The sequence below is a fragment of the Montipora capricornis genome, chromosome 6 (assembly GCF_036669925.1).
Source record: "Montipora capricornis isolate CH-2021 chromosome 6, ASM3666992v2, whole genome shotgun sequence".
Taxonomy (NCBI): Eukaryota; Metazoa; Cnidaria; class Anthozoa; order Scleractinia; family Acroporidae; genus Montipora; species Montipora capricornis.
This window is the reverse complement of record NC_090888.1, coordinates 24,774,007-24,789,006: the sequence shown is the minus strand read 5'-3', so window position 1 is coordinate 24,789,006 and position 15,000 is coordinate 24,774,007. Positions and strand designations below refer to the sequence as shown.

The window sequence follows — 15,000 nt, the reverse complement described above, 5'->3', positions numbered from 1 at the left end:
ATATTACTGAGCCTACCGCAGAAAGAAAATGGCGACTTCCAACTGTGTCAGACCTGTGATGACGACAAACATCCTGCAATTTCCTGTTGCTTGGACTGTAAAGAGTACATGTGCAAAGACGCAGCTCACTTTCACACACGCCAAAAGGCGACTCGTGGCCATTGCGTAGTCACTCTGGAGGAACTGAAAGCCAACCCGAAGCTGGCAGCTGTAGGTGACGTCTTCTGCCCAGAGCACAACGACCAATTCCGATTCTTTGATGAAGATTGCGGCCAAGTTGTCTGCAGAGACTGCGTGACCCTCAAGCATCATGGCCACAAGTGTTTATCTTTAGCTGATGCTGCTTCCAAGTGTAGACAACAGATGGATAAACTTTCCAACAAAGCAATGGCACTTGAAGAAAAGGTGAAAGCTGGCGCGGCCCGTCTCAAGGTGGCAACGGATGACTTAAAACAGGAATATGCTAACGCCGCTGCAACAATTCGTAGCAATTTCAAGGAGGTGAGAATGTTTTGTGCTTCTTTCCTTGTTTGTTTTTCCGTTGGTTTAAATTCACAGCCAATTAAAAAATTTCCTAAGTGTGCAGGATCTCACATCTGGCGAGACGATGCCGACTGGTAGGTTATGTCACGCGTCAATTAATTTCGGCATCCGTGGTTTCTGGCTTGGCGTCGGAAGTTTGATTGACAGAAGTCGATACGAATTTTGGCCACCGGCGCTTGAAGATGAGATTCCGCAGAATTATAAACTCGCAGTAAGTTGTTTCATTAACAATCATTCGCTCAGAAAATGATTTTGTATCCAGTCAATCGTGTTTCATAGGGATAACGAAAAAGAATAGAGAGAATGGATGCAGCATTGCGTTTACGTGAAAAACGAAAACGGCAAACGCCACGTTACGACTTGTCGTAACAGCACGAAAATATAGATTTCTTCATGGAAAGTGCTGACCTACGGAATTTACGCACGAATTTGTTTTCACAAAACGAACGAGCTAGGCTCTGACAGCGAGTGAGTTTTGTGTAAACAAACTCGTGCGTAAATGAGGTACAAAAGCACTTTCCATCATGAAGTTTGTTTATTATATACATACTGAGATTTCTAGAGTACCCAGACGATTTATTCACATTTTAATAAATCGTTTTTACAACTTGAGCATCCATTTCAGCTTAAATAATAAGACTTAAGTTACATCAATGCGGGAGTAAGGTACGTTCGAGTTTGAATTCGAGTTCAGTTCGAGTAGGACCTCGAGTTGGTTCGAGTTAACTCTTAATTGCAGTTTGCTCAAAGAAAAAAAGGAGCACAGAAAAACCGATTGAAACCAAAAGCCGGAGTAAGTAAGTAGCCACCAGAGCGCGGGGCCCCAACGGTAGAGTCCATGAACAGCCCAAATTCCCTAAGGAGAGCCCCTGATAGCGGACACCGCGAACATCACAGTGACAAAAAGGTTGCAAGGTTTGAAATGTACGATTAGATTATAACGCGTGGAAGTCCATTCTCCGCGGAACAAAACCGTTCAGAAGCCAAAGATCGCGAAAGCGAGACTGAGAAAAGCGCTTACAATCCAGGTAGACCCTCTGTTTTAAATCATTACGGACATAACGGATAATCGCCAGATGGTCTTCTGTGTCGTCTTGAAAGGTGGCCCTATTCCGAAAGATCCAAATGCTGTAGAGAATGAATATAACCAAGTGGCGTGCAATGCGGGCCCTCTTAGCACTGACAAAGGGCCAGCGAAAGAAGAAAACCGTTAAAAGACTTACAGCAAACTGGAAACCAAGCACCAGGGAGAGGGCCGGTGCAAAATGCAACCAGACCCTCTTGACCCTACGGCAGTCTAAAAAACAATGGTCAATGGTCTCACGTCGAGGACAAGAGGCGCACTGACTAAAAGAGATAACACCCCAGTTAAAGAGAGAATCGCGCACCAAATGACATCATCCTTAAAATTCTCAGTAAACTAATACCGGGCGAGAGATCAGTGACCATCAAGAGAAACTGACTCTGCATGGGCCGATAACCTGAGACTACTGACGATGTAAGATTGGCAGGGATGGCTCAACGGACAAGAGTTTCTTATAGAGAACTTTAGAAACTAGAGCACTGTCACCCACCCTTGATAAGGTATCCAAACAGGCCTCGTAAGAAGGATACAAAAATTTGGTTTTATCAACGGAGTTGATAATGTAAATTGGCCACCGTACAGAGATTCTAAAAGCTGACGTTTCGAGCGTTAGCCCTTCGTCAGAGCGAATCGAAACGTCAGCTTTTAGAATCTCTGTACGGTGGCCAATTTACATTATCAACTCCGTTGATAGAAACAAATTTTTGTATACTACTTCTCCACCGACGCAGCACCACAGTTTCTTTAGAAACTACCCCCTTCACTCGTAAAAAGGAGTCGGGAAGATAGCGCTAGGAGTGGAATTATTACGCAGAGAAAGCCATTCGGAACGTAGACAAGACGGCGACCAACAAAGTAATTGGGCATAAAAAAGCTAGAATCCGCAGGAGAATTAAGAACAGAAGCAATCTCCGCCAGTCTTTAACGCCTGGGCCTTTAAGGGAAGGCTAATGACATTAATACCCACGTCCTTCGGTTTCAAAAAGAAGGTATTGCGGCTGACCGTTTCCATCTTTGAACCCCGGAGAAAGAGCCAAATCAAAGCATCAACACGTGCAGTGACCCAGACCGGCAGAATGAGAACTCTGGCCAGGTAAACCAGCTTGCTTAAACCAAGCATATTAATAATAAGACCCTTACCAGGCAAGGACAAGGACCACGATTTCCAGAGATTGAGGGATTTCTCCAATTTCTCAAGCTCGGGCTGCAAATTCAAGTGTTCAGTAGGGATAGTGCCGAAGGTGACACCAAGGATCTTGATTTTCCTAACCCAAGTAAAACCAAGGGGCTCATCAGAACGAGACTTCCAGGCCCAAAACCACATTGCTCTAGTTTTACTACGATTAAGCTTGGCGCCAGAACCATTTTTTATAAACTCTGACGTAATTAAAAAGGTCGGTCAAGGATTGAAGATTTCTAAGGATCGACGTGGTGCATTCAGCATACAGGCTAACACGCACCTGCAGTCCTCTGGCACCAGGAAGGAGAAACCCCTCAATCCCAGGAGAGCTGCGGACGAGGGAGGCCAAGGCCTCCACGCAAAGAATATAAAGCAAGGACAAAGAGTCCCCTTGACTCACCCCGCGCTGATAAGAAATACCTAGAGTGAGCCAGTCGTTCAGAATGATTTGCATAAATGTGCCGTTCTAAAAGGTAGAAATCCATAGACAAAAATCAGGGCCGAAACCATAAACCTGAAGGAGCCTTAAAAGAAAAGAATGATCGACTCGATCGAACGCTTTCTCCTGGTCAAGAGTTGTCAAAATGGCAGACAATTCAGTCCGTTGAATGTAATCAAGGACGTCGCGCAAAAGAGTAAAATTTGAAAAAATGTTTCGGCCCAGAACAGAATAGGTCTGGTCCGGGTGAACAATGTGTTCAAGGTCTTTAGAGAGGCGTAAAGTAATGTAATGATGTTGTAATCTACATTCAAAAAAAGACATAGACCGCCAATTCTTTAAATGTTTTATGTCACCACGCTTTTTAAAAATCAAGCGGGTGACACTGCCCTTCATTGAGAGACACAATTCGCCGTCAGAAAAACAACGATTAGCAACTCAATGCAAAAGCGGACCCAAAGCCTCCCAAAATAGTAAATAAAATTCCATCGACAGCCCATCAGATCCCCGCCAGAAAGAAATAACGAGTAGGCCTTTCCCCCTCTTCAAGCAACTGAACTCTGGAGCGAATTTTAGAGCCATCCAACTCTTTCAAGGTGAGAGCCTTCAGTTCACTTTCGAGCTCGGAAATTTCAGAGCTAACCGACAAATCACCAGAAGTTAATTTAAGCTTAAGATCAAAGACGCGATTAACCGAAAAGAAAGCGCTCGTGCGAGAGCTCCCTGCGCTTATTCTTAGAAAAATATCTAATTTGTGAAAGGAATGGAATGCTTAAAGAAATCCACGACGACTTATCTGAAAGAAAGTGTTGCATACAACCAGAAATATCATCAATGGAGGTTGTAATATATTCACAAAACGCACTATTATTTAAAAGCGAGTTACTGAATTTCTAAATACCAGGACCACGGGAGTAATTCCCGGAGGACTGGAAGGAAGGTAAACATAACCATGATCGGAGAAGGGGCAAGGCTTAATTTTGCAGGAAGCAACCGAAGACATAAATCTCTGAGAAACAACTTATCATGCCGGGAACTGATAGAAAAATCAAAATTAAACCAGGTGCACTGGCGCAGCCTTGAATGAAACCTACTATAGGCATCTGACAAAGAAAAAGTCGAACGCAAAACAGAAAGATATTTAGCAGGAACAAAGTTCTCACCAAATTTGTCAAGATGGTGGTCATGGCAATTGTAATCACCAGCAATAATAACGGTGTCAGAAGGCAAAAAATATTCGTGCAAATTATCAAAAAACATTTTCCTTTCAGTAGGATTAGTAGGCGAGTAAATGTTAATTAAATTAATCTTAAGATCATTGAGTTCAAAAAGAACACTAATAACCCTACCAGACACATCCCTTTTCCAATTCCTAATTATACCCGAGATCTAAAAGGAATCAGAAAAGCAAGTTAAAATACCGGCTCTTTGGCCAACAGCGGGAGACCAGAAACGAGGCCCACCCCAGGCTTTAGAAAAGGCACAAAAAGGATCAGTAATAAAGGTTTCTTGAAAAAAAAAACATCGCACGAGGCATGAAGATTATCAATAAGATAATTCTGAAAACGTTTACTGAATCCCCTAGAGTTTTAAGGAAACAATTTGAAAGTTCATGAAGTGTGAGGGTTATTAGTCTTCCTACCAGAGCTAACCGGCAATGGTGTATTAGACTTACGTGGAGGAGGACCATCATCATGGTCCAACCGAGCAGGCTTACGCTTGGACGCCACTCGCGAAACAAAAGCACGAATAGAAGTCTAAGACGGAGGAGGCGAGACAACAGGACTAACTTAAGAAATTTCTTTAGCAGCCAAGGCTTCACCTGAAACAGTAGGAGGAGAATGTGAAAGAACTTTAGCGGCAATTTGCAAATCCGATACAGTAGGCGTGCCAGTAATAGCACTTGATGGAGGGGAAGGAACCGGTAAAAGGCGCGGACCGGAGGGTGGCTCAGGAGATTAGAAGGGAGACTGAGACTTTGACGGTCTGTAGACTGCTGAGAGGGATCTTGAGTAGACTGCGCAGAATGCAAAGGAGACGGCAACGGAGAATCCTGAGGAGCCGACACAACAGAAGAGGACGAAGACGAGGATGACAACGATAACGATGACTGCAAAGGAGGCGCAGAAAGTGAGACAGAAGAAGACGGTTGTGAAAAAGAATTATCGGACAAAGGCTGAGACGAGGGAACAGGCGGCGGGCGTTCAGAAAATTCAGAAGGAAGTGGAGAACCGGCAGGAGGCACATCAGTAGAAGGGTGCGAAGGATGGGACACAGGAGGTGGATCATGAGCAGGAACGTCATCAGTGTCAGCAAAGGCAGAGCGACGCCACCAGCTGCAGGACATGCGACAATCAATAGCATAATGGCCATCCTCCTTACAGATGCTGCATTTAGTTTCTTCGGTACAGTCATTGAAGATGTGACCCAGCTGGTCACAGTTGAAACAAACAACATTAGGACACGCTCTGGCAACATGGTCTGGCAAATGACACTTACGGCAGGTGGGGACCTGACCTTCGTGCTTAATCCTAAGGAGATTCCTGCAAAAACGCGTGAACGAAGGAATTGACTCGGACAACTCCATTATAGACACACGTGTACCACTTTGGATGCCATCATAACTGTGGAGGCCACACCGACGAATTCTATGAACAGAGCCATAATGGCTAAGACGATGAGAAAGGGCTTCATCCAGAAGCTCATAAGGGGCGTCATAGATTAACACGAAAGTGAACGACGAAGAATAACGACAAGCTCGACGAGAGATGAACGAGGGCTTACGAAGAAAACAATCACGATACACGGACTTAGAAAACGTTCCAGATACAAAACCATTAGGACTGCGGTGCAAACACCTAACAACAGCCGCACGAATGCCGCAATTATCAAAATCAGTGGAAACTTGAGGCAACGGGGTATCTTTGGCAGGAAGGACAAAGTGAGACGTACAAGGGTGCTCAGGAAGAATATTCAACTGGTATATCCGATCTTTAAAATTTTCGGCATCAGAAGGACGCGCTTCATTTTTCATATCGTAATCATCCTCCATAAACTGACTCGACACTCTTGGACGGGGGCCAAGCTGGGCCATCTGGGCATAAGACTGAGGAACAGAATCATCCAAAGACACGACAGACATCTTCAGCCCAGCTGGGCTGGGGATAAACATCAGCTCTTGACATAATACTGCGAGGCCAAAGGTCAAAGCAGCAATACCACAAGCGAAAGCAAGAAGCAAAAACAGACTCATAGAGCTTTGCCCGAGTCTTAAGTATTTATAAGCCAATGTGTTAGTGCATTTACCCTAACCCATAAAATGAAAGCTAAAATTTCAGAGAGAGCTTAGGCCTAATTACTGAAACGAGGGCTTAGGCTTAATCAATAAACTATTGCTATATTGACATTGAGTCTCATTGACTCATGACTCATTGTCTTATTGACTTTTTGACTCATAAGACATGCGACCTCGTTTTGCCCTGGGTTAGCCCTTTTTTTTTTGCTAGGCCACAACCGCACGGCAAAAATATATTTTTGGAACAGGCAGCCCCTCAATAGGGTAAGTGCAATAACTCCTGGACATAACATCTAATTCAGCTCCGTGTGAGGGAGTGGGTACGCTCAAACGGAGTGAACAAGGCGAATACTTTACGAAGGTGTATTTAAGGGACCATTTTAACTGGCAGCTTGATATGCATCACATGCGGTAAGCTGGGTTCGGAACAGCACAGCTGTTCTCCCACGGTAAGAGTGTGGCAAGGTAGATCACCAAAAGAGACAAGTGTGTCACGCAGGCCTGGAAGACATGAACGTTCGAACTCTTTCATAGTATTAAAGGATGAATTGCTAAAGATATTCGTTCAATTCTTTGGCTTCGATGTCTTTCTTTGCTCGAGTGTTTTTCTCTCAGAAATTCAACGAGTAGCTTCACATCTCTTGTCGCCTTAGCTCTCGCATTTTTGTTCTGTTGTTCGACAATATAGTCAACCGTTGACTTTTCTAAATGGTTAAGTCTCGTGGAGCCTTGAGCCATTGCCCAAGCTGAAAGTATAAGTTTTTTGTACTTTAGGTAAGAAATTTTTCTCTCTCTGACGTCTTTGCAAACAAGGAACTTGTTGAATGAAATTAGTGGTATGCTTTGACAAGTTACTTCTGATTGGACGAAATGCTTTCTTCCCGTTGTAAGAAAACCATTTCGCTGCTATGATTGGCTATCTGAATTTTTTTAAGATGATTTACATCTCCGGGTAAGGGGCTTTGTGTACGTTTTTAGCTATATCTTTTTTTCCTTTGGATAATTTTTTTTTCCAAATCTTTTGATTAAAAAGGATAATCTGTAAGCCAAAATTATGCAATAAACAACATAGGTCGCCGTGCTCGTTTAAGAGTAAAACACCATCATACCTGTCTATGTCGATTATAGTAGATCGAAACAGCAAAATTCGCCATGTTCTCGGAATGCGCGCGCTTTTTCTAAAGAGCTATGGGTCATTCATAACTTCTCACTGTTTCAGTGTGTATGATCGACTTACACCATATTTACAATGTAGCAAATTGGACCAATTTATAAATATTGACACACTATATGCGCAGTACAGGATGAGCACTGCAATACTGATGAATTACGAGATTTAGTATGAAGAAAACTTTGAGTAAATCTCAGTATGTACATAATAAATTCCCATATTCTAACTATTCTCTCTGTTTTGGGAAAGTTGCTTGGTATCTTTAGCCAACAGACAAGAGCTTAATTCAATCAAGTTTCCTCTAATTTTGGCAAAACGCAAATGATTGCAGAGCTAGTCTGACCTTTGCCTCTATTATGACATAATAAACCCCGACACCGATGATCCCTTCTATACAAGCCCACATTCATAATATACACACAGTGAACATATCACGTGGATTTGTTGTCTAAAGGCTTAACCTGATAGTAAGCTTGTCCTCAGGAATAAGGAATAGACCAATTCGGCTAACTCAATGTTGTACCCGATTCAAATCTCGCGGGGTAAGATTCGTTTTGTATTGAAATTGCATGACAATTTAGCATTCACATTTAAATGATATGGAAATACTTGGTTTCAAAACGTTTTATTCCCAAAGGATTTGAATTGGGTACAACATTGAGTTAGCCAAATTGGTCTATTGTGAAAAGAGAAACAATATAGGGCGCAAGCACGCAGCGAACCTAGCGTGTTCCTCGCGCGCGATCACTCAGGAGAGCCTTATAGCAGAATATTCCACCGGTTGTTGCATGTTGAAAAATATATCAAAGCAGTGCAACCGTAGGCTGTTGTTCATAAGCGACGAATCACAAGCAAAGCAAAAGTTTCAGTTATCATTTAATCCATAAATTCTCTGCATACAGCTCCACGAAACCCTCACTGCCCGGGAAACAGTTCTGATGAGTGAGTTGGATAATATCTACAAGGCTAAAGACCTTACCCTCACAGAGCACCTTGATCGTCTCTGCTTGTTCCAAGCCTGTCTTGACAGTGGCATCCAACGCGCCAAGACTATTGTCCAGTCCCCAGGCAATGTCGAGCTTCTCGTTGCGAGATCGGAGATTGAGTCAACGCTAGGAGCTCTAGAGAGTCAATCTCCTGTGCTTTACCCACAGACCAACAGCTTATTATATTTCTCAGTTGACCTAAAGAACATACAGGACGTCCTCAGCAAGGCAGGCTTTGTTTCAGGCAACTCTGCATGCCCAGCTGAAACATTTGCAAGTGGCTTTGGGTTAGGAGTGGTAAAATCTGGAGAGCACGTTGCCTCTTTCACCATTTCTATACTCGACATTAAAGGCCGTGCTTGTGGCTTGTGCGGTAATGTATTTGAAGCAAAGCTGAAGAAAGGCAACGAAGAGACGAAGGTTAAGGTAAATTTAAAGGAAGATGCCTTCGCGATCGGTAGTTGCACGGCAAGTTATGCAGTACCCGCGGATGCCAAGGGACAATATCAGTTGTCCTTGCTTCTACGTGGTGATCACATTCAAGGAAGCCCTTTCACGGTATATTTGGGAGTACCAATCGGAAACCTAAGTTGTGCTTATTGCGGTGGAAAGTCAATAGGGAATATGAATTATTATTATTATAGTATGGAACGTTACAATATTTTCAAGCAAAAGCTTGGTGAAGAGTACAAGGCCTTTTGTAGTCCCTGTTGTCCCGCCAATAATTACTTTGTGCTTAAGGTTTGCGGTCCTTGTTAGCTAACGCTAATGTACTAGCTCCCAAACCGATAGTGACTGATCCTGCACCAGCTCTGTAGGCTACAAATGACATTTTTATTATGAAAGCATGCCACTCAGCTTCTAACGTTGATTTTTATCGACACTGAGTCGTCTGAGTGGAACAACATTCTGTATACAGCCTTGCACATTGTCAGAACTACGCATTTTTTTAGTTAAGGATTGTAGAAAGGCATTTGCATCATCGCTAGTTTTTACCTTTTACGGATTGATTCCTCGTTTACTCAACCAAGAGTAAACGTATTTCTGCTAAGTAAAGAGAAGTTCGTGCTTGGAACGGTTTTATGCCTCCATCCTTTGAATTCCCCTTCTTAAGTATCTTTTGAATATTTTGTGCTATTAAAACATTTACATAGCAGTGATTTCTCGAGAAACTTCCACACAAATACACAATTTGTACGTATACGGAATATATTACGAGAACTTTTTTTGCAAGACTGATATTTCTTTCTTCTTGGGCTAGTTTCTAGTAAGTACTGAGTACAGAGTTGAGTCAAGTACCGTTAATTTTTCGCAAACTACATTATGGAAACGTTTTATTGAAAACCAGCGGTTTTCCTTTTATTAATTTTATTTAGTTTTTCTTTAATCGTATTTAATTGCATTGATAGTTAGTATTTTTAACTAGATGGCGTTGTTATGATTTATGTATCTTTGGTATTTTTATCCATTTCTTTGATGTCTAGTTTCTATGTATTACTACTATAGTTTTAGAATTTTTTCAATTGCAGATAGACGGCCACAAAGTTACCTGTGTTGTATAGACCGTCTTCAAATGAAGGCTTCATTCATCATTCATCCATTCACTGTCAGATAAGAATTGAAGCAGCTGTTAGCGTCGAAAGTTTTGACTCTGAATAAGCAAATTGCGGTTCGACGCACGCATCATGAATAATCGTATTATTCGCCATACCCTGTTACGCGGGCTCTATTCCATGAGCCCGCTTTGGATATGAGATGGTAAATAGCCAACGAGGCGCGTAGTGCCGAGTTGGCTAAAACCAATCTCATATCCAACAAGCGCGAATGGAATAATTGTCTTATTAAATTCCTTAAACTTCAAAAAGTTTGGAAGTACGAAATACGAAGGAAAAAAGCGAGAAAATCCGAGCAAAATCGAAAAAAATGATCTAGATGCGACATTGTGTAATAACTGGTGGTCAGACAGACGCAGGCTCATCACAAAACAAAATAACCTTTTCGCGTACTTCTAAACGTCGGAATTGATCCAAATTTTCCACAAAACGTTTTCTTTTTTCTTTATTCAGAGAGAAATTTCGCTTTCCGGGGAAAATAATTTTATTTTAGCAACGCGTAGCGCAATCATTTGCCATATAAGATCAAACTAAGGTATATGAGCTTATAACCGAGATTGAGTAAACCAATCAGAGCACGAGAAATGCATTAACCGAGGTTGAGAATTTAATAAATATTTTTAATCCATGCTGTAGATTATGTGTTAGAATGTTATCATATGTTGGGTTAAAATTTTGCGAAAAAGACAGTTAACACGCCAAGTTTTTAGGCATTTTTTGTTTTGGTCACGTGATTGAGCAAATATGGTTGTGTGTCTAACCAGAGAATGAAATGTTAAGGATGGTGCCTACTAACTCAAAGGTATTTTTGCGCGGTTTTATGAATGTGCTGGAAAAGCAGATCTTAACAAGTGTTATTGAAATCCAAAACGAAAATTGGGGGTAACCGCGCATTTTTCAAAGATAATTAACCAATAAGCAATGTATGGTGTTCCTTTCCAAATTGAAGCTTAATTATCTCTCAAAAATGCATGGTTACCCCCAATTTTTTTTTGGATATCAAGAGCACTTTCTAAGTTCTTTCTTTCTTAAGCCGCGCAAAAATATTAGTACGCACTACCGATAGGAAATCCGAGTATCCGGAGATGCACAGAACGTGTACGTAATGACAATAGTAGGCATCCTCCTTAAATAGAACACACTTGGCAAAAAAGTATAACTGTAGAATTAAAGGGACTCGACAAATGGCTATCTATCTACCCATCTATCTACCGTTCATTTGCCTCCATCACAATAATTGATGATTCTTGCAAATTGGAAACGGCCAGTGGTCGATATATAAATAAATAGATAAATAAATAAATACATCAATAGATAAAAGTAATTATAAATGATATTATGTATTTAAATTAAAGGCAGTTTGTGAATGACGTCAGAGAAGAGGCATTTACTGTCTCATTTGGCAAAGCGTTCCACTCGATTATTGTTCTTGGAAAGTAGGAGAATTTATAATAATCAGTAAAAGCGAATGGGACCTCATAAGCTTGGTTGTTGACATGACGGCTAACTCGGCCCAGTGGCTTCAGATATTTCGCAGTGTCTATTCCAGTTTAGTCATTGTGGATTTAAATAGAACATGACTAGTCTATCCTTTTTCCGCCTTTCTTCAAGGGTGTGCCATTGTATATCCTGTAGCATCTCATTAACACTTGATACGTAATTGTACCGGTTTAAAACATACCGAGCTGCACGTCTCTGTACCATTTCCAGATTTTTTACATTTTCTTTGGTAAAGGGATCCCATGCTGCTGAAAAGTATTCGAGTAGTGGTCGAACCAGGGTCTTGTAAGCCAAAGATTTTAAATTAGATGAATTGATTCTCAGATTTCTTCGGAGGAAACCAAGTGATTGATTCGCCTTATATGCAATGTTTTCAACGTGGCGATTTCACCTGACGTCTCGAGTTAGGGTGACCCCCAGGTACTTTGCTGTGTCCACAGTTTCAAGGACTTTACCATGAAGGGTGTAATCGTGAATTATCGGGTTCTGCTTAAGAGTGACCCGTAGGACATGGCATTTATCAGTATTAAATTCCATAAGCCACTTCCCTTCCCACTGTTCTAGTTTCTTTAAATCATTCTGAAGAAACTTGGTGTCAGCCTGTGACCGTATAGTCATGTACAGCAGGGAATCATCTGCAAAAAGACGTACAGTTGAAACAAGAGACTCCGGTAAATCATTGATGTAAAGTAAAAATAAACATGGACCTAAAACTGATCCTTGAGGGACTCCTGACTTGACATGTGTATAACATGAATGTTCCCCATTTAAGACAACTCTCTGAGTACGATTTGTAAGGAGGGCTTGTATCCATTTATTTGTTTTTCATCGAATGCCATAGTGATCTAACTTTAGAAGAAGTCTTTGGTGACCAACTTTGTCAAAAGCTTTAGAGAAATCCATTATGGCTACATCTATTTGACCTCCATTCTGCATATTATATGCTAAATCATCAATAAACTCCACCAGCTGTGTTTCATAAGATCTACCCCCCCCCCCCCCCCTGAAGTCATGTTGTAGCCCATATAAGATGTTATGATCATTTGCATGTTTCATGATATGACTTGTCAGGATATGTTACATTAATTTACAGACTATACAGGTTAGCGATATTGGTCTGTTGTTTGCTGCATCAGATCTCTTTCCTTTCTTAAAGACTGGAGTGATGTTTGCTGTTTTCCAGTCCTCAGGAACAGTACCAGAGTCATATGATTTCCTAAATATTGTAGTTAGTATTGGGGCAATCACATTTGCCATTTCTTTCAATACACGGGGGCTGATTTGGTCTGGACCTGGCGCCTTATGGGCTTTGAGAGATATTAGCAATTTGAGCACGCCAGATTGTGTTATATTAATGTCGCCCATGTCAGTGTAAGGTGAGGGTCGCCTTAGGAGATCTGGCCTCACTGGTGTTTCTGTTGTAAAAATTGCCTGGAAATTGTCATTTAACAAGGTTGCTATTTCCGCAGGTTTGGTCACATCTCTACCTTTATCGCAGAGAGACTTAATCCCAACAGTGTCTGTTTTGCGGTGTTTGATGAAGGTCCAAAAACGTTTCCTTCCAGTGTGACTTTGTGGATCATCAGTTGGATTAATTATTGACTCGACATAGCTCCAGTAAGCTTTCCTCATTTCACATTGTATTACCCTTTTTAGGGCTTTTAGTCGCTCAACTGTTGTATTGATGACATCTAATCCCATCTTTTGTTGCCGTTTTTTCCTGATGGACAGCTTATCTCGTTTACGTAACAATTTACGAATTTGTGGAGTGACCCATGGTAAATTATCTCTAGATTTTGTTCTTCTATGGGGGATGTGTTTTTTGACTGCCTTACCAATGGCCTCCTTAAATTCTATCCACATATCGTTTACAGTTTTATCATCAGTGTTGTTCTGTATCTGCACAGATGCTGCCAATAAGTCTTCCGAGATATTGTCCCATTTAGCCCTTTTATACAAAGGGATCTCACGCGGTTTTTGTTTATAACGTACTGGTGTTAAATCTAACTCCACAACAGGGCAGTCATGGTCTGATATACCTGGTATAACAGAGACATTCTTAACACTGTTTGGGTTGTTTGTAATGACCAGGTCTAAGATGTTTTGATTTCTTGTGGGTAGTTCGACCACTTGAGTTAAATTATTATCATCCAGTATATCCCCAAACTGGTAGTGGAGTGATGGATAGTTGCAGGGCTTAACAATGTGTTCTTTCCAGTCCCAGCCTGGGAGAATGAAGTCGTCAGCAAGGAGGATGTGATGGTTGAGGTTTACTAAAGACAAAGATCTCTCTAGTTCTAATAAAGCCTCTTCGTCATTTTCATGCGGCCTATAATGGGCTCCAATGTGCAATGTCTTTTTACCAGATATTTGTAACTTGCACCACATGATTTCACAGCCTGTTTCAAGCTCAGGTTCTCTAGTAGCTATAAGATCTTTCTTGACAGCAATAAACACTCCCCCATGAGGATCAGTTCTTCTGTCTCTCCTCTCAATCTCATACATGTCTGCTATTAATATCTCCCCTATACTGTGATTTCTCGTTAGCCATGTTTCAGACCCGATTATTATATCTGGCTTACAATCTGCTGCTAGTTGAGCGAGATCTTCATTTTTGGCCAAGATGCTTTGGCAGTTTACTGTGAGGATCGAGAGTGACCTCTTTTTGCTGTGTTTGGCACATGGAGATGATGTAGATACTGGCAACCCTATCGATGTATCGATCGAGCCAGATGATGTGTCGATCGAGCCAGACCGTGTTTCGGTGTTTCTGCCAGGGGCTGGAAAGAGTTGGATGTGTTGATACTATGAATTGAGTCGAAGAGGGAAGTAGAGAAGTTTGGAAGACCGCAGCTAGTACAGATCCATATGCATGAACTGATTGCTAAAGAGTCATATATATGATCATTCATGACACAACAACGTGCATGGTACCAAATGTCACACATGTCACATTGAATTCCTTTTTGATTGCATTTCACTGGTTTGGCACAGTCTCCACAAGGATATTTATCCTGAGGCTCTGGGTTTGTTTCTACATTTTCATTCAACAGCAGCATTGAGAGAAGGAACCGCATAGACATCTTCTTATTTGAAGTCACTTGCGACATTCCGCCATGTGCAATCCTGAAGCGTGATGAACGATAGAAAGCTTCAAATCCAACTTTGGCAGCCTTTTTACAGGCAAAA

At 41.6% G+C, this 15,000-nt stretch overlaps 2 protein-coding genes across 2 annotated transcripts in view; one reads left to right on the top strand and one right to left on the bottom strand.

Moving 5' to 3' along the window:
* The window catches only part of LOC138050383 (tripartite motif-containing protein 3-like), an 18,588-nt gene extending 6,608 nt beyond the window's left edge, over positions 1 to 11,980 (top strand). Inside the window, exons 2-3 of the mRNA XM_068896720.1 lie at positions 1 to 501; positions 8,615 to 11,980. The exon at positions 1 to 501 is cut by the window's left edge and continues 222 nt beyond it. Of these exons, the coding sequence (XP_068752821.1) occupies positions 1 to 501; positions 8,615 to 9,457 (1,344 nt within the window). The 3' untranslated portion in view covers positions 9,458 to 11,980. The remainder of the gene's footprint in view (positions 502 to 8,614) is intronic.
* A 218-nt stretch (positions 11,981 to 12,198) lies between these two features.
* The window catches only part of LOC138053471 (uncharacterized), a 2,924-nt gene continuing 122 nt past the window's right edge, over positions 12,199 to 15,000 (bottom strand). Inside the window, exons 1-3 of the mRNA XM_068900102.1 lie at positions 14,765 to 15,000; positions 12,912 to 14,591; positions 12,199 to 12,446 (exon numbers count right to left, since the gene is read on the bottom strand). The exon at positions 14,765 to 15,000 is cut by the window's right edge and continues 122 nt beyond it. Of these exons, the coding sequence (XP_068756203.1) occupies positions 12,199 to 12,446; positions 12,912 to 14,591; positions 14,765 to 15,000 (2,164 nt within the window). The remainder of the gene's footprint in view (positions 12,447 to 12,911; positions 14,592 to 14,764) is intronic.